Raw genomic sequence first — 26742 nt, 5'->3', positions numbered from 1 at the left:
TTTAAAAACTGTTCTACACCCTTTATTTTACCACTTCTTTAAACTGCTCCCTCCACCCCTGAAATTATGAAAGTTTTCATTTTTCATACTATACATTATAAAAATCCTTTCAAAACCCACTAATATTCCATATTCTTACTTGAATAATTCAAGAAACATTAATATTTAAATTCTGCTTCAGAACTGTTACAACATTATATTTAAAATCAGGATTATGGTGAGAATAGTATGATTCTCTGATAATGATACACTGCTTTCATCATCATTAACCCAGGACTCACTGCAATCTAACCTGAATCACTACTAGTAAGTCTTTAAGTATTTGCAAAAGAGAAACTATGTGGACTATAATAACTGCAGTGGAATTTGGAAGGCTACAGAACAGGCTAACAGAAATCTAATAATCTGATTTCCCAGAAGAAAAACTATTTATTAAAATTTAGCTTTCCCACACTTTATGGTTGCCAAAGCATGGACAAGAAATTATTCAAATTGTGTTAATATGTATAATGCTTCCTTAACAGCAAACTGCTGATTTGACATGTTTCAGCATGTATATCACATAAATAAAAATAGGTGGGTGGGGGTGTCCACAAATTTAACATCTATCAGAGCAGACAAAGAATATATCTGAATATCCTTGAAAATGCTCTGGGACAGCATTTGCTAGCTGTACATTGTACACTAAACTATGCAATTTCTCCTGAAGAACAGGAGGGGGAGAAGTGGAGCTGTAAGATGAGAAAATATTTTAGATTCAAAAATAGTATTTCAACAAAAGCGCAATTCTAGGAGTAGTTTGAAAAAAATTCTCATTAGCTAGTGTATTTAATATAAAATTTAGTCAAGAAATGCTATATGCAGTTACTTCCAGAAAGAGTTTAGAAGACCTACGCTCTTGGTTTTTTCATAATTCTTGAGTTCTTCCTCCTTCAACCACTTCTGAAAATTCCAGCCTTTATTCTGCTTGTTTTGTCTGGCTCTGCTTTTGCTTACACCACAGTGCTGCAAGGTGTCACTAAAGTTCTCTCTCTGAAGAGCAGAACAACAATTTAAGAATTTTCTTCCACTTCCCCAATTTCTTTGTGACATGCCCAGAAAACTTCCTGCCCTCCTAAAAATAGTCTTCAGCTGTATTAAAAATAGAGGAGTAAGAGGTGATACCTTGCTAAAACACACTCAGCTATCCTCCCTTTTGTATTTGAACACATTAATGTTACTAATACAAAATTTGTATTATTTTAATAAATTTGTTAATGTTTGCTTAGACAAAGCTTCCAGAAGCCAAAGCCTCTCTTCCCTGTATGTGCAGTAGATATACAGAACAGGATCATACAAACAATTCTGGTGATACAATTTTTAGTTTTTATTAAGCTCTAATCCAACATCAGACAACAGGATAGATGCACCAGACCCCAAGATATACAACCTTTACAAAAAGGTAAAGTCTGTGGTAAGCTGACTCCAAGCTCCTATGCATGGCAATCAGAGCAAATAATTAAGTGCCATTAAAAAAAAAACTAACCAAAAAAAAAAACTCTGAAGGAGAAACTCATCAACTCATCACAGTTTTAAACTAGGCTGTAATTAATAAAGCTATTACACAGTAGCAAAGTTTACCATTTATGCTACCTACAATCTAAAGATGTTTTCATGCAGAGGACTTCTGCAAATGGTACCCTAAGTAACTCCAAGCCTCATGTCTAGAAAGGCTACAATAGCACTAAAAAGAACAATGCAGAAATCCTCTTTAAAATCTTTTCCCTGCATTGCCAGCATTTTCTATCATGATAGTAATTTATCTTTGGAACCTCCCTCCAACAAAAAAGAGTGGTTATTTTTATCACTGTTTAATGTTTATTCTACTTTCTGAAGATTATGTACTCATTCATGCTTGTTCACAATGAAATATATAAACTGTTCTAGTTTTCATACCTGTTTCCCCCAAGAGAGTCTTGAAGTAGCCTTGTAAGCTTTGAATCTCTGTATGGTACATGAGTTGCCTTCTTACTTTTATCTCCCAGTGCACTTATTACATTGCCAAGTGCCAGCTATAAAACACCAAATCATGTAACACACAAGTTAGAATCAATTCCTGAGTAGTTTTATTTTAAAAACAGCTATAAACTGGAGTCTGCATATTGCAAAAAAGTGAATATACTCAAGAAAGTTAAAAAAATATTTCTGAAGATTTTTACATTTTGCAGTAGTCATCTATAAACTTTTGTGCTATCAACAGTTAATCAGATGACTTGCAGTCTGGTATCTGCAAGTGCCAAGTGCTTAGCACAATTTGTGTGCAGTGTCTATTGATACCTCATGTCAGTCACAAACTAAAGTTAGAACTACTTCATGTAACAGACATTAACTTTCGATGATTAATAAAGCTGATCTCTACTTCTAGCAGTAGCTATATTCTTTTCAAAATTAATTTCATCAATCTGCTTTATGCTAGATTTGGAATAAAATATGGGGCATTAATATGAAAAAAACAGAATTTACTATGTCTACAGATATGAAATAAGGAATGTCTAATGAAGATTTAAGCACTTAAGGCTTGAAATTATGTAGTCCATGGCTATCCTATTTCATTGCTAAAAGGCTCTAATTTATGTTTATAAACAACCTAACATTTGGCTGTAAAATTATTTTTAATGTGCAACTGCACATACTTCAATCATATGACAAATTAAAGAACATTCCTCTAGATGGCACCCTGTACAGCCAGTTCTTAGTCTTGAAGAGGGTCTTACTGCATCCCACAGTTGAAGAACTGCCTATACACCACATTCTGTGACTGCTTTGAAGGTTTAAATCACTCTCAATCTGTTTCCCAAAGCTGAGGGCTGGAATTCACTGTAAATGAAAGTTTTGTGATCATACAAAATATTACTTTTATCACACTGATTTTCAACTTCATGCATTCTGCATCCTATTTGTTAAGGATACATGTCATTTAAACCCCTAAATTTCTGTTGACTTTGTGCTTATAACAATGATGAAATTGAACTGGATTCTCTTTCTCTTCCATATCATATAACCAGAATAACTACAAAATATAACCACCGTCATGATGGCAAGAGAATCACTAAGAAAGTTCTAGTTGCAGAATATCTCTCTGGTACTACATATTAGACCAGGGAAAGACATATTTTCACATATAAACATGTATTTTTACATCTTTAAAAAAGAACTGCACAGAGCCTCCACACAGCCATGTATCTCAAAACAAAGGCATGAAACTACAATCTCCATAGATAATCACCAGCTCTACTTTTCAGTGTAGTTAAGTAAATGTTAAGTAAAACATTTAATACAGTTAATTAAAAAAACTACATAGAGAGCCAGTACACAGACAAAAAAGTGAAATGATTCTATAAATTTAAAATTTTATTTCTACTTAGAAGTGTTTTTTCTAGGCTTGTTTTACATTATGTTTCATAATTATAACAAAGAACCAACATTTACTGATCAATTAAGCTTATTCATTGTCCATGTTTTACATGCCTGTACTCCTTGCTAACCACTTGTAATGTTCTCCAACTGTTTGGGTCTTGACAGAATAAAAACTAAAAATAAAAAAAGTGAAAGGAACTACGATATCTTTTAAAAGTTAGAGTAACTATATTTCACAACAGTTATAAGCACTATAATTTGCTAGTTGGGGTCTAGTACAACCAAGAAAATGTTAGCAAGCCAAGAACCCTGTAAGAATCAATATATACTGTTATATCTCATGCTACAGAATCCTTGTTCTGCACACAATGCATTTCTACTTTAAGGATTACTAAAAAGTGATCCATAAAACAAGAGAAGATGGTACCAACAGTCTAGGGAAACAAGTTGTATAGTCTTACTAGTCCACAGTTGATGGAAATGCCTTCTTTTGCCCTTTCTCCTGTAGCTCCTGTTCTCTTTAACCGTTCAGATCCTGCTAGATCAACAAAATGGAACTTGGCAGTAAGAGTTTCAAATTCATTCATCTCAGAAGATTCAGATATTATCCTGTTATCGGTGGCATTATCCTGCAATAAAGAACCACCCATAAAGCTTGGTAAGATCTTTCACATTAACATTTGTCTACTGCAATGTTCAATCAACAATTATTTACAAGACTACCTATTTGTCATGTCCAAGTCCTTATTTATTCATTCTCTTATAACAAGAACAGTATCTCTCAAAAAACTATCTCCATTTTAATCATGTGTACTAACATATGATTCTTGAAGACCCAGCTCTAGATGCATGTGAATACCAATTACTTTAAGTATGAGCTACAGTTATTTCTTGACAGAGGAACAGGGGAATACATACTAAAATATGCAAGTCTTCAGCAAGGTGGGCAACAAAATTTGTACCTCTCCTAGAATGTAAGTCTTAAATCCATTGTCGAAGGAAATTTATTTTAAAAAGCCACCCTGATTATATTATTACCTTCCCCCAAAACAATTACCAGACCCACTTAGTTCATAAACCTGGCAAATAACTGAAAGATATTTTTGTTTTATAACACTCTCATCCCTGTCACCAGCTTCCCTGTGGCATGATTCTTCAACTTTATTTTAGAAATGTTTTTAAGCCAGTTTTCCTAGCAGACAGTATTCCACCAGCACTTCTGACTTGACCAGAAAATAAGGACAGCAGACAGAACAAGTAAGAAAGAAGAGGTTCCTTTCTCCCCTCTCTCAAATACACTGTAATGACTGGCACCAGACACACACCTCTGTCAGCACAGGAAGTCTGCCCAGGAACGCATGGCACTATGGGCAGGTACCCCAGCCTCAGTTTTGTTTTATTCTAAGTAACTTAGTAAAAGTTTAAGTAGTTAGACTTGTCAGGAAAGCAACACTGGATGAGAAAAAAAAAAAAAAATCTTTAAATCACTCACTTCTTGACCTCCCTGGTAAGATACCAATCATAGGGCAGTTTCTACAAACTTGTCGTGGCGGCACGTAACAGGCATGTATTGAGTGTATACTGTATTTATAACGTTCACACAGCCCAATCTACAGGCTTTACTAGGAATTTCTATCACAGTAAGCATAGATTGTTCTGGTTTTTCTTTAAAACAAATCTCATTCTGTGGCAATGATCTTTATGACCTTGGTCAGCTAGCCCACAGCTCCCTTCACTACTGCAAAGGATAATGCATGTCTCTGCAGACCAAACTGTTCTCATAGTAGTTAAACATCTCACACTTATGTGATCTCCTTTTGTAGCAGTTTCAGAAGAGAAAAGTAATTGTGCCACTTCTACATGACAGAAATCATTATTTATTGATCAATTAAGCTCATTCATTTTGACATTTACACTGCTGTGGCCCACACTCTTTCCCAGCCCTTGAAGTAATGATTAATGTATCCTTTCACTCTCGCTTATTTAGTAATTCAAGTGTACATGCAGAAACTTCCAAGCAGCATGTATGGTGTGAACACAGTGTGAGGAGCAGCATGTCTGTGCACTTCAGCCCTGGCTGCCTGCCCACACTGGGCACCAGCAACCGCTTGCAGAAGGGACACAGACAATGCTGTCATCTGAGGAGGAGAAACTGCGTTGCCCTAGTAACAAAGGTCTCCCAAAACTGTTGTCTACAGAAACTCGAGCTGCATCTCTCCTGGCCATCCAATAATAGCTTGTATTAATTTATATTCCAGGAGCGTTCAGAGGCCAACGTCAGGTCTAACCTCTACTCTCCTAAACACCATAGGGAAAGAAGAAGGTGCCGTCTTCACAGATTAAGGATCTAGCAATGCCCAGCTCCAGACAGTCAAATTATCTTGCTCATATCTCCCAAAAAAAAGAGAAACAAAACACAGATTGACATAAGGCAGAAGGCAGCCACCTATTCCTCTAACACAGGTCTGTGTTAAAAAACTGGCAGAACCAGGCAAGAGTCTTGTGGGTGGCTCAGCTAGTGAGGAAGGCTGCAAGTGCACCAGTGCAGGTGTATTGCTGTGCTGACAGCCTGCAGGAAAGGAGACTCCTAGATGAGTTCTCACTCCCCAGCTACATGGGCAGTTTTCAACAAAACCTCCAAGCAGACAGTGTCACCACGCAGTGACCAAGGTGCCCTGTCTGGGCTTCAAGTGTGATCCCAGTCCCTCCTGAGTGAGAAGACAGACAGCTGCCTGCACCACCAGATCCACAGTTTCAGCATGGAAAGCAGGAAGAAGTGTTTTTAACAGGCATATAAAGCAGGTCTACATAGCACAAAGGACCAGGGAGCAACCTTCATTTTACCTGCAAATGATTATTTGTAATGTTAACAAAAAAAGGGCAAAGAGCACCCCCCTCCCCCAAAAAGCACTACAAATCCAATTCACAAATCACATACTTAAAAATGTGATATCTATGTGTAAAATGCTAGCCAGATACTTAGGAGTTCACCAAACTATTTTAAAATATTGATAGCTTTAGAATAATCAAATTAAGTCCCCCTGAAGCTACTATAGTTTTCAGTAATATGTATTTATTCTGAACTCTCCCCTTTACAAGATATACCAACAGCAACTAACAACTGAACAGTCACATGAAAAAATCTTCTACAGAAAAGCTCCAAGCACATTTATAGTTTAAACTTCAGGTTAAGTGCATGGACTTAACACATCTGAACCCCAAATATATATCTATTTAAAAGACATACACTAAGCCTCAGAATCAAATGCTTTTCTACTTGCTCCTTGTTGGATATTAACACTGAATCTGGTATATCCAAGCATTTTCAGTTAGCTGACTGCAAGCTTAAACCCAGTACCTACAAAGACACTTAAAAATGCTTTTCCAATTAAAGACAAATTACATTTTAACTATCTTTTGTATGTTGCAACAAAATACTGAAAAAAACGCTAGAAAAGAATGGGCAAGTTCGTGTAAGAGGCTGCAGTTTATGGTTGCCTCTGGCTAGAGGATGGTTACACATGCACAAATTAAATCAAATTATTATAATGCTTAGCAAATTCATCGAGCGTGATGATGACTAGCATCTTTACTATAGTGAAATTCAAATAGCAGTGGCTGCCAAAACAATATTCACATTTTGAAAAATGGTTACTAAAGTGAAGTTTAATAACAGCAGAGATACGTACAGTGTTAAAAGCAGGACAGACTCTGGTTTGACATAAGTGTATAGTAAAGATAGCATGTGACCGTGAGCTCTGAACATTCATCTGAGTGCTGGCAGTGGTTCGAGACAAAGCCCCCAGCTTCAAGCACTGCATCATCTAGAAAACAGACAAGTAATACATTGCATTGCTTGCAGTTTAAATAAAAAGTGTTCCTATAATGCTTATCGGTTTAATCATACATAAGCTTTTTCACTTTGCTATTATTTCAGTTCCTATATGCCAAAAAGCACAAAGATTCTTAAATAAGCAAACTAAAAGGGTTTTTTTTGGTTTCTGAAAGAAAACACTTAAATCTTTGTTCTCCTCTTTTTACCATCCCCTGGTAGTAACATAGCAATCTTCTATTCACCTGTGGCAAAAATGTACAATTTTTGTACTTTTTGTACAAAAAACCCCTACAATATAACATTTACATTCAGATTTGCAATGCACATGAACAACAGTTTACCTCACGTCAGTCATCATGCAAAGCTTTCCTGTCACAGGAAAAGTAATATATATAAGATGTGGGAGATCAGATTTACACACATGCAAAAATTGCTAATAATATTTCTGTTGGTAGAGAAAAAAAGTCTGTTACTAGCATTAATTGAAAGTGGTATGCACCTAAAAATCAAACACTCATCAGATTTAAGGGTAGAGAAACTAAAGGAAATTAAAATTTCAGCTAAATTTTACACCTAAATTGTCCAAGATGCAGATGTTAGCAAGCATAACCTCTATTTTTAACTGCTTATCAAAACATACAGACAACATTTTTAGAATATACTTTGTATGCTACAGAGTAATTTATTTTCAGTTATCACCTCCGATTCTCCATTCACAGTTCGGGTTGTAACACCCACTGTATAAATTCCTCCTGCTGAATCTTCATGTATTTTAATATTTGATTTTTTATTTTTTGCATCAATGTCACGTGTGGTATCAAAGAGATCAAGAATTTCTTCATTGTAAAGCTGAGGAGAAAAAAAAAAACATATTACTTTAGGAAGGAATTCCTCCAAAGACTAACAAATCTGTGTGGCACAGAGAAAGTTCTAAAAATCCAAATGCCAAGGCTTTCAGAAAAGGATGCTGTGAAACATCCCAAATTAAAAGGACAGTAGGATCACAGACAGAGCAGCTGCAAATTAAGTCACCTGCCCATCTTACAATTATGCCACCAAAAGCAGCAGAAACTTCTTCTACATTGTCACATCTGGGAGAAAATTGTTGGGTGGGACCAGGGAAGGGGAGGCACTCGATGCAGCAGAAGAGCAGCAGCAGTGGTTTCTGTGGCAGGCACCTGCTGTCTTCAGGTTTGACCTTGGGCTTTTCTTTTGTTTTGTTGATTCAGTTGGCTTCACCCTCCTCCAAACACTTCAAACTCACTCCACTTACTCTCCCCGCCATCACCCCTTTTCTCATCTCCTCTCTCACACTTTAATAATTCTATGTCTCTCTTTCATTTAGACAAGCTGTTCCTGCCCTGGAAGGAATTTAACATAGAATTGTGCAAGCTGCTTATTGAAGACACCACACAGCAGGCCAAAAATACTATGGCATGGTCCTTGAGCAGGGTTTTTGTGCTTTCCTCCATATGGTACCTACACTTTGGTGTCCCAGATTTAGTCACAACTTTCAGGCACCATCATATGAGCAACAGAAACTATTTATTACATGTTTCAGGCTGCTTAGTATCTACTGCCTGTTTCACTGGGTCTCCTGAAGGTAAGTACATGTACATTTAGTGGTCTTTCAGTACCATTAAGCACATCAGACTTCTAGGTCAGTAAACGATATCAGAACCAGGAAAGACATCTGAAATTACTATGCAGTTATGTTAGAGGAGATGGATTATAACTTCATAAGAATGTGCTGAGTCTTAGGAAAGGTGTTCAGATCCAATTGAAAACATCAGGGCAAGCATCAAAAAAACCCACCAGAAAAAGCAGAGTCCCATTGGGAATCTCATGGTTCAGGTGTCTGGTGATGTACACTGGAACAGTTCCAGTGTCTTTAATTTGGTTATACCAGTGGTTCTCAACCTGTGATCCACAGACCCCTGGGGGGGCCACGATGTTGTCACAGGGGGTCCACAAAGGCTTAAAGCAGGGATGGGAAACGTCCAGCGCAGAAACATTTGGTCTGGCCCACGGTAAGCAGGAATCATTGCAATAAAGATATTATAATAAGAGTATGTGCATTAACAGATTAATTTATTTCCCCTTCTCTCCAAATTTGAAGACCCTTCATGAGAAAATGGAAATTAATATTTGATACAGTCTAGTGCTTTAAATCTTGAATTAAGTCTTGGTGGTCCGTGGCCACGAAAGGTATTTAAAGGGGGGTCTGTGGTGAAGGAAAGGCTGAGAACCCCTGGGCTATACCAATTCACTTCCACAGAGTTTAGGCCACACTGATTAAATCTCTGATAAAAGTCCCTAGGTAAAAGCCAACAAACCACTGCAACAGATCTGTATTCACCCAATGTACTTTTTCATATGTTGAAAGCTAGAAACTTTCTCCTCTCACAAGTGAAAAAAGTCTATCCCCGAGACGAGGCTCAGCATTTGCTAAGATGATGCTTTTAATTCTTTACATATTAAAAAGTAATTATATGTAATTATTAGGCATAAATATTCTAAGTAGGAGCCTTCTCACTAATGTTTTACCTTTTTAAGTGCACACAAACTGGTGCCACAATTTAGATAGGATCCTGATAATACACCTACAACTGCAGTGGACTGCATATGCCTATCTTTTGGAAAAGTTAACAGGAAAGCAAGAAGTTGAGAGGCAGACTGCAGCAACCTGAAGAAAAGCAAGAAAGTAGCAAACAGAAGTCACTATTCCCAATAGTTATCCAGCTGTCAAACTTCAAAGTTATTCCAAAATAAAACCTTGCTTCAACTTGTTCAATGACTCAATTACTGTTTACGTAATCCAGCTCTAATGGTAGATAAGATGAGAGGAAGAGGATACTTTGATACAAAAGTAGTGTAAAATACGTAGCTAATCAGAAAAAGCTCTTTCTGGGAAAGCTCCAATTTGGCCTCAGTACAATAAAAAAAACTTACTAAAAAGTGATATTTTGTTAAGGGAGAATCTATTATATACATCATTTAACTGTTCTCTGAATTAGATAAACAAGATGTGTTTTAGTATGTACATTTCATCTGAAATATGCTGTAATGGCTGCAATTCTGCATATCATTATCACTGTAACATTCAATTACTGCTCTGTATTTTGGGACTTTCACAGTCACATTTGTTATGTTGTGTCAAAAGACACAAGGAATTCAGAAACTACACTGCTTACTACTCCTTACACTACTACTGTTGCAGCTGGCTAAGCAGAACTGAAGCTGCACTTCCCCAATGTTCAAACAGGGAGAACAGAAGAGTACAGCATTCCCACGGCCCACACTCATACCTAGACTCTCTCTCGGCAGGCATTAACCAGAGCAACAAAAAAGTTCTGCTTAAGGTTAGCAGTGACAAACCTATACTAGTGCAAAACTAACACCAGCTTGTTAATCTTTAAAACAATTATAGGAACACATGACTAAAACCTAGCTTACTTCAGCAGTGATAAAACCAACAGCTTTTCTCTTGGATACTATAAAAGTGGGGGGTTTCGCCCAAAAGTAAAGTTGCAAGTACTGAACTAAAGTAATACACATTTACATCTGTTCTTCCTTAAACTGAGTCATCCTCTCTGTATGCTTAAAGTATCATATTTTGCAGCTTGGTAGTGAATGTAAATATGTTACACCCAAATCAATCAATTTGAAAAATAGTTCCATGGGCAGGAGACACAGCATAAAAAACTGCAAGGCTTAAACCAACAGCAGCTGCAGGTCGGAAAGATCACAGATGTTATGGCCTCTCTTACCAGTAGCTGTGTCTACCAGAAAACACAAAAGGAACAGTTTTTCCACAGCACAGGTTTTCTCTGGGTCTAATGAAAGAGGGAACAGTGACACAGGAACTCAATTGTAAACCTTTGGGGATCACAGAAATAAGTACTTTTATGCTCGGTTTCTTCTTTGGTGAAAGGAATCAAAATCTGTTCAGGAGACTTGTTAGAAAGCTAAAGAAATCTATGGCAAAGTGACAAAAGCAGGCAAAGCATAGTCACTGTTCAAAGGCACAAAGTACAACTGATTTTTTTCCATCGTTTCTTGCTTTAAGGTTTTGTAAAGAACTACAGACAGGCAAGAGCAACAGGCCCCACAAAATGTGTGCTGCAGAAAGGGATAAGCAATGACTAATATAACTATTTCTACACTTCAAAATAGACATGTAAACTACTAAAATAATTGGAATCAGATAAAAAGGCTCTTTTTCATAAATTGAGGAGCTGAAGCAAACTCCATAAAATTTCCTTCTGAAATCTCAAAGGGTAATTCAAAACATCTTGCAGGAAAAGAATGTAAAAGTAGCAACTAGACAAAGTGTTTAATTGGCTTTCCAAAAAATACATGAAGTTACACACACAGACACAGATCATATTTACCTCTAAGAACTGTGCATTCACTTTAAAATCTGGAGGTGGAACTCCTTGTTTAATAGCAGCTTGTTTTTTTTCTTCAATACATCTGAAAAGATGCTTAACAGCACGTGATATAATGCCTTGTTCCTCTTCTGTTATGTTGACATCAAATCCAGTGCCCATGGTGTATGTTTTGCCAGCACCTGTCTAAATTGAAAAAGGAATCATCACTAGAACACATTAATAGTATCGACTCAGAGAAATGCAGCTGGTGAACACTAGTGCTAGATAGTGACTACCAAGTCAGTCTCATCTTTACAGCATTAACATGCACAACAACAGGTCATTTTGAAAAGTAGATAAATAGCAGAAGTTGGACAAACTCTACTATTTATCCACAGATCACATACAAGAAGGCAGGGACCAAGTCAATCTTTCATAACATTTCCCCTACAAACTTCCTCTAAGCTGCTTACATCAGCCTTGAGCTATCATCTCTGAGGTCAAAAGAATAGTTAATGTTTTCAACCGAGACTGTTAATTAAAGCATATATTTTGGAGGTAGAAGCAGCATTTGCAATTCTTTACTGAAGTAGATCAAACGACTCCCTTGATTACAATGTTTGAGTATCTCAGGTAGAATATTACCATTGTTCTCAATTTACAGACAGCACTGAAGAATACAAGCTGTACTTTCACTAGGAAAATAACTTAATTAAATGTGAAGTCTTATAGAAGACAAGGTAGTGTTGTGTTTTCATTTAATTAGTGGGTCAAGTCTAAGACAAATATAGCATCACACAGCTGAACGTAATCTACTAAACTGGATCTGCAGATTGCTTTGTTTCACTAGGACTAGACTTCACCTAGCTAACTTAAAACATGACACTTAACACAGTGGTGAAATTCAGCATCCAAGACCAAATTTTATGCAACCAATTCCTAAAGAAATATTCAGAAGGCAATAACACATTCTCTACATTATGCTCAATGTTATTTCAGCTTTAAGTAGTAAAATGTGTGCTCAGTGTACTGAGAGGCTATGTTCTCTGTGAAGAGTTCTTCAACATTGGGCAAAATGTAGAGATCAGATTCCACAAACAAACAATGTGGCCTGAAGTTCCCTAGGATCTATTTTTAAAAAGTGCCTCTTTCCAAAAGCGTCTGAAAATGCAGAAGGATGGATAATTGCTCAGAAAAGAATCTCAGTACAACCTATCTCTATAGATCAACTAATCAAGTCACTAATATGTATTGCTGCATTGGGGCTAAATCAGGAATTATATCGACTCATGCTATTTTCAGCATTACTATTAATTCAGACCTACTGCCTATATATATATATATATCTGTGTTTCAATTGCCATTCTGCACAGAATCTATACAAACTCCTAAACAGTCTCCTACAGAATACCTCATTTAAAATAAAATCAAAATGGTAAAAACCAGGTTCATGCATTGTGAAATTTAAGAGAAAGATCAGTTACAAGAAACTGTAAATACTCCAAAATAAATATTTTAAAATAAAATCGTAAAGCTTACCTGGCCATAAGCAAAGACAGTGGCATTATAGCCTTCAAAGCAACCTTCTATCAGTTTTTCTATACATTGTATATAGATCTCTTCCTGCTGTGAGTCAATGTTAAAGACGTAATCAAAAGTGAAGGCCTTATCTTTTCCCAAGAACACTTGAGGTTCACCAGGTGTGACAGATGTACAAATATGGCATCCTTCAATCTTCTCTTTGGCTAGCTGTGGTCTAATTCTGTTTTGGAAAAGACAAAAAGACATATTAGAAATTATCATCATCAGAAAGAGGTGCATATGAACAACGTAAATAAGACCTGAAAAGAATTCCTTACAGACTGAAAAATGAGAACTTTTCATTAAGCCAGGAAGCATCTGAGCCACAGTACTGACTGTATCAGAACCCCACTCATACAAATGTTCATGCAAATGTTGTTTTCTTCCCTGAAGGTTCACCTACCAACTTCAAGTTGATGACCTGCCTAGAACTCTGAATGTTTCTGTATGCTATGAATTACTAAAGAGTAACCTGAATGATCCACTTCAGACTTTGAAATCAAGTTTTCCAGTTTTAGACTCCTTTATGCTTTCATTGTAAAAATTGATTTTTTTTTTTCTAAATAGCAACAGAAACATGAAAAAAATGCAGGACAGTTTCAGTACTAATTTGGGAGCAAGGACCCCCAAAGCCTACATATCATCTTAAATTAAAGCCTCCTTGCTATGAGAGCAGGAAGGCTCACATTTCTTTTTTCTCTGACAGGAAAGGAGCTTTCAGAGAAGTGTTCTGGCTGTGATAAATGTTTGGTTTCAGTGAAGCAGCATACCTTCAGAGGAAAGAAAAAGAACAATATCTAACAAGTTCTAAAGGTAAGAGTGTCTCATACTTCATTATTTCCCCACTGAGACAAATTGCAGTTTTTATTTTAGTTTGTTCAGTTTCTGACAAACTACCTTGTAGAATAAATTATCTCAGACTTCTTATATTCTATCATTTCATTAATACCTCTGCATTCTTAATATTCATGAAGTATTGTCAAAATTGCATTCATGTACTGGCTCCGTGACTAAAGAAGATTGAGGAAGTTTGTGATTCGATTAGTTTAACAATTAACTATCAGGAAGAAAAACTCTGGCCAACATTATTATTCTAGCTGTAATTAATAATTTGTTTTAAAAATTTCCTTTTTTTAAAAAAAAAGTGTTTCCAAGTTCTCAAAGCAGCACCAAATTAAAAAAAAAAAATTAAAAAACATGTGCAGCTTAAAAGACAGTGAACAAATAAGGCTGTATACAAGGGCGATAAAACATCAGCAGTACAGCTACATACAAAAACATGAAATATTTTATATATATTCTCCATTTATAATCAAACTTCAAGAACATATATTTCCTTTAGTGTGGCTACTTTCAATTACACAATGTCAAAGTTAAAGTATACTCTCTGTATACAAATCTTCAAAAGCACATATTCATTTCATATTCTGTGCTTTAAGGGTCATGTCTACATTAGTGTTTGGTTTGCAGTAGCTGTGCTGTCTTGAAGACAATTCCCCCAACATCATCACTTATCACATGTTGGTTTGGATCACAGAGCAGTTTCAGTGTGCACAAACTACACCCCTTTCAGAGAAAACTAAGCCAAAACGCTCCACTCCAAACACATGAAACTTGTTCCAAAAATCTAATGGAAATATAAGGGCCCAAAGCTACCTACTGATCTACTGCAACTGTGCCAATACTTGCTGATGGAGAGAGCGCTTATCTCCAACAATTCCAAGTGAACTGTTGCAAACTCAAATTATATCAGCACACGTATACTTTAGTTCAAGTTAGAAATATCCTGTTTAAAAAAAAAAATAATCACGCAGAGGGTGATGTATCTTCTTTCTATTGCAGATTACAAATTTTTCACCTGGAGATGTGCATCACCGTCAGTATTTTTCAGAATTTTTATTTTAAAGGTTTCATTATATCCTGTTGTGTGACCCTAGAGAATAACTATGATTTATTTGTAATGTTTTCTGCACATTAATGCCTTTATGGAAAGTTCATTAATGATCAGACGGTACCTCCCTTGTCAGCATACCCTCTAGTGTGGACTGGAAATTAAGTAAACCTTTGAAAAATATCATTAAAGGAAAGATTTTATGATGTGTAAAATAGGCATAAATATTCTACAAATAGTATTTGCATTTAAGGACATGGAATGTTGTAATATAGGTCACAGATTTTCTCTCTAATATCATAATCATTATCTTAAGTTTTTTTCCTTTAAATAAGAATGCTATAAATAATCCAGGATTTACATAGCTCCCTCACCAACAACTAACTTCATCCACTAGCATCTGTGTCCACTAAACACAAAACCTGACAAATATGTATAGAAGCATAATAGTTTCTTCTAAATTAATGAAGATTTTGCAATAAAATAGCTTTTATTTCTAGGTAGAGGAAAGCCTTCAAAGAAATTAAGCATACGCCTTTCCTAAAAGCATTCTACACAACCAGAAAGTTGAGCAAATAAAACATTGTAGCACACTGTCTATAACACTTGATATTTAGAAAATGCCAACTTGGTAAGTTATTTTACTGCCTTATTTTAATGCGATGAAGTCAGTCATAGAGCAAGCTTCTTTTCCAGACTAAGCACTCTCATTCTGTCACTAATCCAGTGCAGACAGCACAAAGGCAATCGTTCTTACAAGCACGAACTCTGAGGGCTTCTAAAGCTCCAGAGGTACTTCTCACATTGTTTTCTAGTACAAGATAAGCCTAGAAAGATCTTTTCTAAAAATCAAGATGGAAAACACATTTTCAAAAAGCAAGTAACCTTGTATGCGTACCAAAAACCTGGCTTCCCCCCAGTTCTGAAAGGCTTTCAGCACTAACTTGTAGAATGAAGGTTGACCAAAAAAAAGCTTTTCTTCATATATTTTCATCCTACTTTTTTAAAAAAAAAGTTCAAAATTAATTCTCTACACTGAAGAACTGATGCAATTATGACAGGTGCTGAATAATTTTCTTCTTTCTACTACTAAATAAAGGCTCACAGTGACCACAAAGAGGAACAGCATGCCTAAAGTATCAATGATTTGCATGATAATTATTACAGTGATGACAGGACTGCAAAGTGAGCAGTTTCGATGTCAGCCTGTGGAGACTTCCCATGAGAATCCTCCCAGGTAGCTCCCCGCCTTGCAGCCGGGCAGCACCTCCAAGCGCTCTGCTGCTATAAAATCCAGCACAACAGCAAGCTGCAAGCGCATTACGTGTGACCATAATCAGGCCACAGCAAGACACCATTCCAGAGACCAGCTGAGCTGACAAAAATCTGTGTCACTACTAGCATCTTGTTACCAGCTCAATCACTTACTCTGGGGTGTAACACAACATCCAGAGACCCAGCAGAGATGGTGTCCTTCCTCCCTGACTTACCACTAAATCTGAAGGCAGTGTTAAGAGGAAAAGCAATGTTTCACCAGCACATAGGCAACACAAAAGGAAAACAAAGCAAAACTCACCACATCAGGAAAGCTTCATCCCAAAGACAGACTCCCTTCTCATTTTATAATTGCTCTTACACAATATCCCACTCTGCCATGGAGTTGGGAGGTAGCAACCAGAGAGAGAACAGCTGTGTCAGGTTTGAAAGACATCTGCCCCAAAAAGGATGTGCAGACAAGAGATCCTCATCACCCAACTTGAGGTCTGCTCAAGGGATACTTCATCCTCTGAAATCTATATAGCTCTCTTGATAAAGTTTAGCACCAAGCTAATGCAATGACCTTAATGAGCAAGCAACAAATGTCTCATCATCTTCAACCTGATTTCTGGCCACTTATTAACAGTGTGAGTGGATTACCTGAACCTTATGGCTCAAAGTCTTAGTATTTGCACTGAATGTGTGGTCCAGCAAGTAATAGTCCTCATGCAAGTCAGATTCTGTTCCAGCACTGGCTATAGGAACATTTCCTCCTCCTCCACCCCACACATCAATTGGGAAAGTGATTTTTTTCCTTCTGCTTACAGCCAAACTTTTCCCACTCATGTCTTACTGTGGTCACTTCTGTCAAAGCTGTCAGCACCCATGCTTTACAATGTGAAAGAGTTCATTTTGCTCATCTTTCCTTGCCCAGTTCCCAGCCTTGGCAGTCTGCTACTGGCATTTTTCTTCAGGACCAGTCTGACTTCACCCATTTTGTCTTCTAAGTGGCCCCATCTCACCTGTTTCTCAGGTTACTCTCTTAATTGTATACAATCAGGTGGTTTCTACCTATTTCCAATCACATCTCCTTAGATGTGGCAACTTCACAAACAATGTTTTGCCTTGCATCCTTCCCTCTCCTCCTCTCCAAAGCATGAACACGCCCAACTTTTGTTTACACATACTTTGCAGAGCCTCCAGGCCACACAGGAAACTTAATCCCCTAAATCTATTCTGCCTCAGCACACTGGGACAAACTGTCTAATTTGGAGGGCTAAAATAGCCAGTGGTGGCACAGTAATGCACTGTATTGTACTGGAACTAATCTCTCAGTAGAATAGATGCACAGTGTCTCTGCTAAAAATACTGTCAGCTAGAACAGACTCAGATAATGCAGTTCAGGGGCTACAGCAATCAGGTCAATACCCTGTGTTATGTAAGACATCAGACTTCCCAGAATTGATTCCCGGTTAAACTAGATAATATCATAATATCCCTCTGAAAAGCATCCTATCTCGGTTTATTTCTAGGGATGGAAAATTGTCCCAGTGATTTAAATATATAAAAGGATATAGATAGGTATACATACACACACATCTACTTTCAGGTACTGAACAATTTTATCTCTGTGCCTGTTCATTTAAGAACCTCCCTATTATCTAATTTTTTTCCCCAGCAATCTCCACACATCTATGATCAAGCCATCCTTTAATCTCATTTCATATAATAAACAAAATGAGATCAGTGAATTTTTAATTTTGCATCTCCATGTGAAGTATTGCAACTATTACTCTAACAAAAGGTAATTATCACAACATTTACCATATACCTTCTCAGCACCTGTATAGAATAGCAATAGGCAAACAAGAACTTCTAAGAGTGACCTATAAAGGGCAAAGCATCAAATTATTCTTGTTTTACATAAAGAAACGAGGGAAGAAAAAAGAAAGTCACAGATTAATCTTTCAGATAGCAACAACTAGCCAGAAGCTGTGTGGTGGAAAGAAGAAAAGATGACAATGAAGTCCCAGGTAAAGTTCTTTTTCATTAGAAACTCTGCTGCGGGGAAAGGACTTCTTTCACCTTGCTCAGAAAAGCATAAATTCAAACACCACTCAAACCACGTGCAGTGCCGAGCAGGAAACAAGTTAACCTGTAAATCCGAGACTCCAATACTCCTCTCTTACTGTGCTAAGCCTATTAAATTTCACAAAGTTTCACATGTGGATATATGAAATATTAAATCCAAGAGCACATTTAATGAAGGCAATATAAACTAACAAACAAAAGCTCTCCAAAACAAGAAAAAAAGAAAACAGCTTCCTGCCCTTAGTTCAGCATCACAATTCCTTCTCCTTTCTATTCCATTACTTTTACACTCACCAAAACACTCCCATTAAACGTACTCCTTCACAACAAGGAGGGAGTAAAGAAAGCTAAACAGATTTCATCCCAACAATACCTAATACTTCTGCTTGCATAAACTTCTCAGTATTTTTGCTAGCACATGTTGGAAGCTTGCTTGCTTTTATGATTATCAGCGCCTCCAAATGAGACCACAACTATAGCATCTGAATGCATTCATCTAAATTAGCTGATTAGTATATTAATTCTTTACCTTTCAATGAGGTTTAAGGATACAAAAAAGGCTGGCATATGATAAATACCAGGTCTACCTCTTGTTAACACAGCAATAAGGATGCAGAAACAAACCTTCTAGCTGGTGCTGGCAACCATCATCCATTAAGAGTTTCTGTTCTGTTGCCAGCGCATCTCTCCACAATGGCCCCTGCACCTCTGCTACCTCTGGCAACACAGTCTGTGGTACTAGAGAACACCAGCAGGTAAAAAAATTCTCATATTTGGTGAGTTACCATGCAGTACCTTTAGTACAGATGTAGTTCTGTAATGCCCTTCTCAACATTTCCAGAGAGGTTTTTGGTGGGCAGTGAAACAAGTATGAAATGTCCGAGAACTGTTTTTGTATGCTTTTACCCTGCTTTTCTCCTCCAGAAACACAGGTACATACACACTTTCTATGAACTATGAGTAAGTACTACAAGTCAATACTTAACCTTCCAGTCCAACTCCTTTTGAAGAAATATCACAAAGATTTTTTTTATTTTAAACTCCCCTTCAGAATGACACAAAATACAAATTAAATTCAAACCCAATGTCTACAAATAATACCACATAGCACTCTTTCCCAAGGTTGCATCAAAACAACCCCTTATACTGTTATGGTAAACTACAGGTAAAGTCCAGGTTATTTGTCTTCTGCTTTTCTTTACAAGTGCCAGCTAGGCAGTTGTCTCAAGCAAGCCATAAATATACTGTACTATCAGCAGCCCTTGACAGCCTTCAGGGTGGAATCCATTTGTTTCAGATGCCTACAATGACAGAGGAAACCCAAGCCTTCATAAAGTTCTTTAATGGTTGAATAAATAATGGAATAAAAGCCATCTTTATAAACAAAAGCAAATTAAGTGTAAGCCAAATTCAGTGTACCTTTGTAACAGTGCTGCTTCTGCAGAAAGACTAACTCAGTTTCCGGATGCCTTAATCATTAGTATTCAGTGGTATCAGTTAATGGTACGACTTCATATTAATGATACAATCACTGGTTAAGATGTAAAATGGACATGCAATTACAGATATGCAAGTTACAGTGATTACACAAGACACTGCTCAGTGGCCAAGCTGCAGCAAGTGGCCACCCAGCACGTTGCCAAGTCTTTCCCCCCACCATGGGTCAGTTCCCACCCTCTGAAGCCTCTTTACCTGTGAGAGGCAGAGGCACACGCCAGTCACCCGGCCAGGGCAAGGAGCACTGGCTTGCTGTGACTGTAACTCAATCACCCTTACGTAAGATTTGGGCACTGTTCCCATCAATGTTTCTCTGAAGTTGCCATGGCTGCCATGGTCTAGACTTAGCTCAGCACTGCCAGCAGGTGTTGCGTGTGCCCAGAGAGCCCACAGAAACTAGGCAGAGTCCAGGTGTTACTCAGCCTAACCTTACACCAGCTCCCTTCGTAAGCACAAGTGAAGCAGATGTTTTGCACATGTACCAATGCTTGTCTTTAGATACCACGAAAATTTCAGGCACATCAAGTAGTAGGTATCTCGATGCAAGTTTGACAATAAAACTTCCTGGATAGCTCTTGGACATAAAAATGTGTTAAGGGCTGTGGCAGAAGTGAGAGATCTACGTGGTCCAGATTTTACTCCAAAGTCCTATTAAGATACTGTTAAAAAGGTATCAGCATCCCTTCAATCCATGTGTAGCCATTAAACATGACCATTAAGCCCTTATCTTAAAAAAATCCAGCAAATCAGCCACTAAATTACCAAAGGGCTCTAAGGTATTACATTTTTAAATAGCTAACTTATTTTACTGCAAGCAAGAAAAAAAATTGCATTCAAAAATACACAGAATATTTTGTTTCAGTGCTGGCGACTGTCACGTCCAGTTTGCACATAATGAGAAGGCAGCAAATGGAAAACAAGAATTAAATTAAATTGAGGAAATATACCACTGCTGTAACTAGATTTGTCTAGTTCTCCTCCTCTACACTCAACCTCTACCTCTTCAGCTATTTTTTTTTTTAAACATGAATTTAATTTCATAAAACAATTACCCTTTTCAGCAGCTTGCGTATGATCAGCTCAGCTACCCATTAACTGTTCATGCTGGGGATTACTTTCGCAGTGCTAGGCTGAGGGGGTTTTGCAGGCTACTGCTTTCACTCGGTTCCTGAGGCACCATACAATAGCTGCATCTCTGGGCAGCTGCTATGGCTAGCCAGAAAACAGTTTAGCAGTATGATTTCAGAGTAATTCTTGTGCAATTCTGTAACAGCCTAGCAGGCTGTGCAACACAGATGGCATCCTCACACTGACAGGCACAGTCCCGTGCTTTTGCCAAGAAAATAAAACCCAGGGAGGGGAAAGGCCAAAGCCTGCCCTCACACAGACCTCCTACTGCCCTACACACTCCCTGCCCCATCCCCACCTCCCAGAGAAGGGCTAAAAGACCCTCCAGTAGATCTAGCAAACTGCCAACATCTTTCCTTATAACATGAACGAATGCTTTAATCCAAACCTCCTTCTTGTGATTTCTCGTGGAGTAATTTACTCTCTAGTGAGCAAAGAAATCCACAGCTTTCAAGAACAATTTGACTTTTGAGAGAAAGAAGGGGGGACTGTGTTGCAGGATTTGTACAGGCCTTGATTATTTCTAGTTCAAGACAAGGTCAGCTGTGATGGAAAAGCAGCACTACCATAAGCTTCCACGTGCCTGCCAAGCACAGAACTGGAACGCCTCCAAATCCAACTGCAATTTGATTAGAACTAAACCGATATTGGAAGTGACATTTCTAAAGGCAAACAGATTTTCTAAACATTATTCTACTGTGCTGCTTGCCTTGTTTTTTGTGAAGATTTAGCGTTATATGTCTCGTCACTCTCAGAAAGCTAGAAAAGAAATAACACAGTATCTTAGAGAAAGTGAGATCTAAGCAAATGCGGTTTAATTTATGAATTAAGACCTGAAGTATTTATGGTTCATTATCAATAAAGGAAACAAGGAGTTAGGCCTTTCTAAAACTGAAGTTCAAAATTAATTTCATACCACACAGGAATATAGGTACATATGTATCATTCAATAAAGTCACAGGATAGACACGTTTGTCCCAGCAATCATGGGTCAACCATAGTCCAGTGCTGGACTACAGACACCTGATCTCCACGTAGCTAACTAGCCTGGAGAGGCTGCCTCTCCTCATCAGGGAGCATGGACAAGTAATTTTAGAGAGTAAGAAACATAAGTATCTCTGCTGTTACAGCACAGCAGAACACACTGCTCAGCTGTACTACTAGTGTGGTCAGCATGAGCTCAGGCCCTGGACACCACATTGTACCAAATATGTGGACATACCCTGAAACATTCATCCTGTAAGGATAAATCCTGAAAATGTAATCCCTGGGAATCTTTTTCACCTTTAAAAAAAAGGAACAAAAAGGAAGCCCAGAAGGTGCTAGTTCATTTAAAATTTTATTTTGAGCAGTAGCCTCCAATCTTTTAGAAAACCCTGTGGACACTTCCAGCTTGTTAGTCTGCTTACACTACACTTCTGGACATCACCCCACAGTCAGTAGAACACCAAAGACATTCCAAATAACTGGTTCAGGCATGAAGGGCAGGTCCCTTCCCCAGGTGGCCTGGGAAACGTAACATCTCCAAAACGCCTGTCAAATCAAAGAAATGTCTTCAGAGCCAACACAGGAAATGCAGGAACAAGGGAAATAAGTAACCCGAAACTTTACCACAAGGAAGCTGAACCATCTGTGGCTCTGGGTTTTGGTGTCCACTCCATGTCACCAAAACTATAGTTTCTCAGAGGGTTCAACCAACTAGAAGCCTGCAATTTGATGGCTGTGCTCCAGATATATTTATGTACCAAGCCCAATATCCAAAAAACAAATCAAGCACAGAAGGACTGCCTTAAACTGCACATTAAATCTGTCTCACAGGAGTGCACTTGCTTCTTGTAAGTTTAAGGTTTCTATTGAAAAATATATTTTAGCTTTTATGACTGATAAGATCATGCATAAAAGTATGAAACACCACCTTCATTTCATTGGCATTGTTTCACATCAAATCACTAGCACTGACAATACTAGTAAAGATTACTATTATGAAAAAATTATGGTGATAGCACCTGACAGTCACACTACTTAACGCAGAGGTCAAATTCAAAAGGAAAGAGGAAAGCAAGGTCTTTTGGTGTGTCCCCAGACCAATGTCTGCAGCTACTCACAAAAAGGCCAATTAGGAAATCAAGTGTTTCTTTCTGTGGACAAGAATTCAGGAAAGCAATTCTATATACAAAAGAAAGAGCACAGCACCCTGTATTTCTTTTACAAATTATGTTGGTTTTTTTCCTCCAAAATTAAAGTTTAACACATAAATTAGCAGCTCTCATCATTCCTACTCTGGAGCATGTAGCTGTAAGGAGAGGCTGAGTCACACTGCTGGTAAAGCTTACCAGAGCCTGGTATTAATTATGTAATTAGGGCAGTATTAGGAAAAGGAACACACTTTCTGTAGCATCTTTCTGCTCTATGACTGAATGCTTAACAGAGATTAAATCTGCTAAACAAATGTTATTATATGTAACTTAAGATGAAAAAACTTAATCAAAATAGAGCATAAGAAAGTCTTGAAGAGTACGCAGTCCAGCAGCCTAGTAAATGAATCATGATCACAAGTGCTGCCAGTATTTTAGAGACACTTGTTTCCAGAAATTTTAGAGTTGAAGAATTCAGCTCAGATAAAACAGTACTGTCAAAAGTAATATGATGAATATAGAATATCCAACTCCAAAAAAATACTGTAGTCACTCCTGCTTTACCAAGCTACGGAATAACATTTATTTAGGTATAAGGGGACAAAGGGGAAGGAATTAAAACAAAACAAAACACCAAACCAGCCATCAAAAAAACCCACACAAAACCACAGTCTGAGTACCTGCAAACCTGAACTCAGCCACATTTAGAGTTCAGGGATTTTAGGGTAATTGGGGTACCTCTTGTAAGCCAGGGCCCAAACAGCCCAACACATCCAAATAGACCAAGCCCATAAAAAGTACACCACGCAACACAAATGTAGATGGTGTCAACTTTTTATAAAGCACACTTGTAACTACTGTATAATTACCAGAGGCAAACTCTTCTAAAAACACAGTTTTGTGAGGCAGCTGGTTTCAAAAAACATTGTTCACAACATTACAGTACACCAATGAATGAACTAATAAGGCCCACAGAGTATTTTCAATTAGACACAGAACTGACATTGTCTTCCCGATTCAAAAGTTGGACACCCCTACTTGCAGAGCAATGACACTATTTCTGCATGCCACCACAAATATTTTTTACCTGCAAAGTCAAAGGAATAAACTTTAAAAGGAAATTATTTAATGCAATTAAGTAAAATATTTTAAAAGTAAGTACATACATTCAGGAACTTCCTCACATTCCAGGTAACCAGTGCCTTTAGGGAAGTCAAGAATAAGTGCCACAAGTATATTCAGAAATAAGCAAACAAACCAATGTTTATTCACAGGAAAGTAATTTTTCTGCATATGAGAGAAAACAAATTGATGTAATGCAAGATTATCCAGATGATGAAACAACTGTGTCATGCCAATGCTAGGTTTCATCCAATTTCTTCCTCGTAACAGTTATACATATGTGTATTTTAAAAGTCCACTACTTCTTCAAAATAGCCCAATTTTTAAAAAGAGGTACTCTTATTATTAAACAAAGTTAAAAGGGTTTCCTATGTCTGCAGCAAAGGAGGATTCTTAATTATTTCCTCCCTTACCCAGATTTCCCTTTCCTTTTCACAAACACCCACCTACCCACACACATGCACTTACTCTCCCAGCCCTTAGAGCTGTAGTCCAGAAATCACTACACATTCAAGCCAAGACTATTGTAGCTCTGAAAATTGTTTTAATTTCTTTCACCTCCATACAGAGAATTTATCTTTCCAGTTATGTATTCTCAAATCTAGGGCAGTTGGTTGCTTTACACTTAGAGCCACAGGTCCAAGGATTACATTTTACCAACTTCATTTAACTCAAAACAAACACAAAGTTACCAACATACTTAATATAGCTAAAGTCACAAGTCACTTCAAGTTAAATACAGTTAAATAATACAATAAAAGGAGGATCAGGTCAGTTAAAGGAAAACTACAAGTTGTCATTAATCATTACTGAAATGACTGCTTATAGATAACACTACTAAAATAACAGTCAGACACTTCACAATGGGACAAGACAGCTAAAAACAGTGTTTCAATAATCTGCTCGGAATAGTGCCTTCACTCTGTTAATTTTCAGTGCAACATTCTTGGAACAAAAACCACTGTATGACTTGCCTGCCACTCCTTGTAAAAAAAAAAAAAAAAAAGCAGCGTTGTATCCATAACACCCGATCCACCAAGTTCCAAAGCAAACTGCAGAAAATTTCTTCATATTTATTGTTGACTGTTTCTAATGAACAGAAGTTGCTCTGTTTCAAAACAGAAGGTAGACTGTTCAAGTAGTGACTGAAAGCTCTGAGCTGGTAAATCCTAACTGTGCAGTAAGGGAAAAATCACCCACTTGCTTTATTTAGTACTATCTGTTTTAAAACTCGCAAAACAGAAAGGAACAACATTATCCACCTCCTTCAGTCCTGGTTCAGCTACACATTTTTATGTGTCTGAATGTCAGTCTCCAATTTTCTTTCCTTCATGTCTATTCATCCTATTTGCAAGGCTGCAAAAACATGCACATCTAGCAGCAACAGCATCAAAGATTAGATTAATTCTCCCATCCTTCTGTTCCTATATAGAGACACTGTATTCAGCTGCCTTGTGAAGACTTGACCACCTCACTGCTCTTCACTGCCTTCAGATGATGCTTTAAAACAAGGCCTCTAAAAAGTTAGTTAAAAGTCAGGGCAATTCAGGAAACTATGCTCGAAATTCAGTAGGTAGCATTTTTCCACACTGAGTCATGCTCCGAATTGATTGCTCAGTCCTATGCCGGATGCTTTTTTGTTGCAAGCAAGCATTCCAGGCAAATATAAACTGACAGTCCCCAAACTTCCCCTCCACCACCACCACCTTCCCATTCTCCAAACCCCCAACAGTTGAGGTGTTAGCAAGCCTCTTGGTACTGATTCTAACAAGGCTCCCCATGCCCATGGAGTTTCAACCAGGTGCAAAACTTGGATTAACTACAGGCCATACTCTTTTGTTCTGTTAACTGCAGGCTGATTTTCAGAAGATCAGGGTCTTGTTCCACATAATCTGCAAAAAAATCCACTGGAACTTCACCGGAAGGCCAGTTTCCACACACAAATTCCCATCCCAAGGCTAGCAGGAAGAGAGCTCGCTCTCCACTGCAGCAACATCTGCACCAAGGGCTGAGCTGCCACCATTTCACATCCTCAGCCTTTTCTCTAGTTTGAGGGAAGTAATGCAGAAGGACTCAGAAGACAATACATGCATGGGACTACATAAGAGCAAGGTAGTAGCTTCTCATAAACAAATCCAGTTCTCTTCATTTATATACCTTCAATTCTCACAGAAGAACACACTTGTAGCACACACTCAGATGTATTACCCTGAAGAAAGGCAAGAAACCAGCATCATCAAAAGCTTTTTAAATAAAATAGTTCTGGCGGAAAACTGGGAATTTGATTAAAATTAAGACCTGTGTCTAAATGTGGCTATTGCATGGAAAATAACTTTCAGGCTGATAAACCAGAAACTTTTTCTAAATATTTTCATATTTTACTAAATATAGGAATACTTTGGTTTGTTTGATTTGGGCAAAGATAACTACATTGGG

General features: G+C 37.6%; 1 protein-coding gene across 10 annotated transcripts in view; it reads right to left on the bottom strand.

Annotated features, from left to right (window-relative positions):
- KIF21A (kinesin family member 21A) overlaps window positions 1-26742 on the bottom strand; it is a 93342-nt gene that overhangs the window by 49806 nt on the left and 16794 nt on the right. For 9 of the 10 annotated variants that reach the window (XM_074870014.1, XM_074870013.1, XM_074870016.1 and 6 more), the window contains exons 2-7: window positions 13144-13366; window positions 11626-11808; window positions 7931-8080; window positions 7086-7220; window positions 3858-4025; window positions 1936-2051 (exon numbers count right to left, since the gene is read on the bottom strand). In XM_074870014.1, coding sequence (XP_074726115.1) covers window positions 1936-2051; window positions 3858-4025; window positions 7086-7220; window positions 7931-8080; window positions 11626-11808; window positions 13144-13366 — 975 coding nt within the window. The remainder of the gene's footprint in view (window positions 1-1935; window positions 2052-3857; window positions 4026-7085; window positions 7221-7930; window positions 8081-11625; window positions 11809-13143; window positions 13367-26742) is intronic. The other variant, XM_074870021.1, reaches the window with a different exon arrangement.

Source organism: Strix uralensis, chromosome 5 (genome assembly GCF_047716275.1).
Source record: "Strix uralensis isolate ZFMK-TIS-50842 chromosome 5, bStrUra1, whole genome shotgun sequence".
NCBI classification, from domain to species: domain Eukaryota; kingdom Metazoa; phylum Chordata; class Aves; order Strigiformes; family Strigidae; genus Strix; species Strix uralensis.
This window is presented reverse-complemented; position numbering and strand designations above follow the sequence as displayed.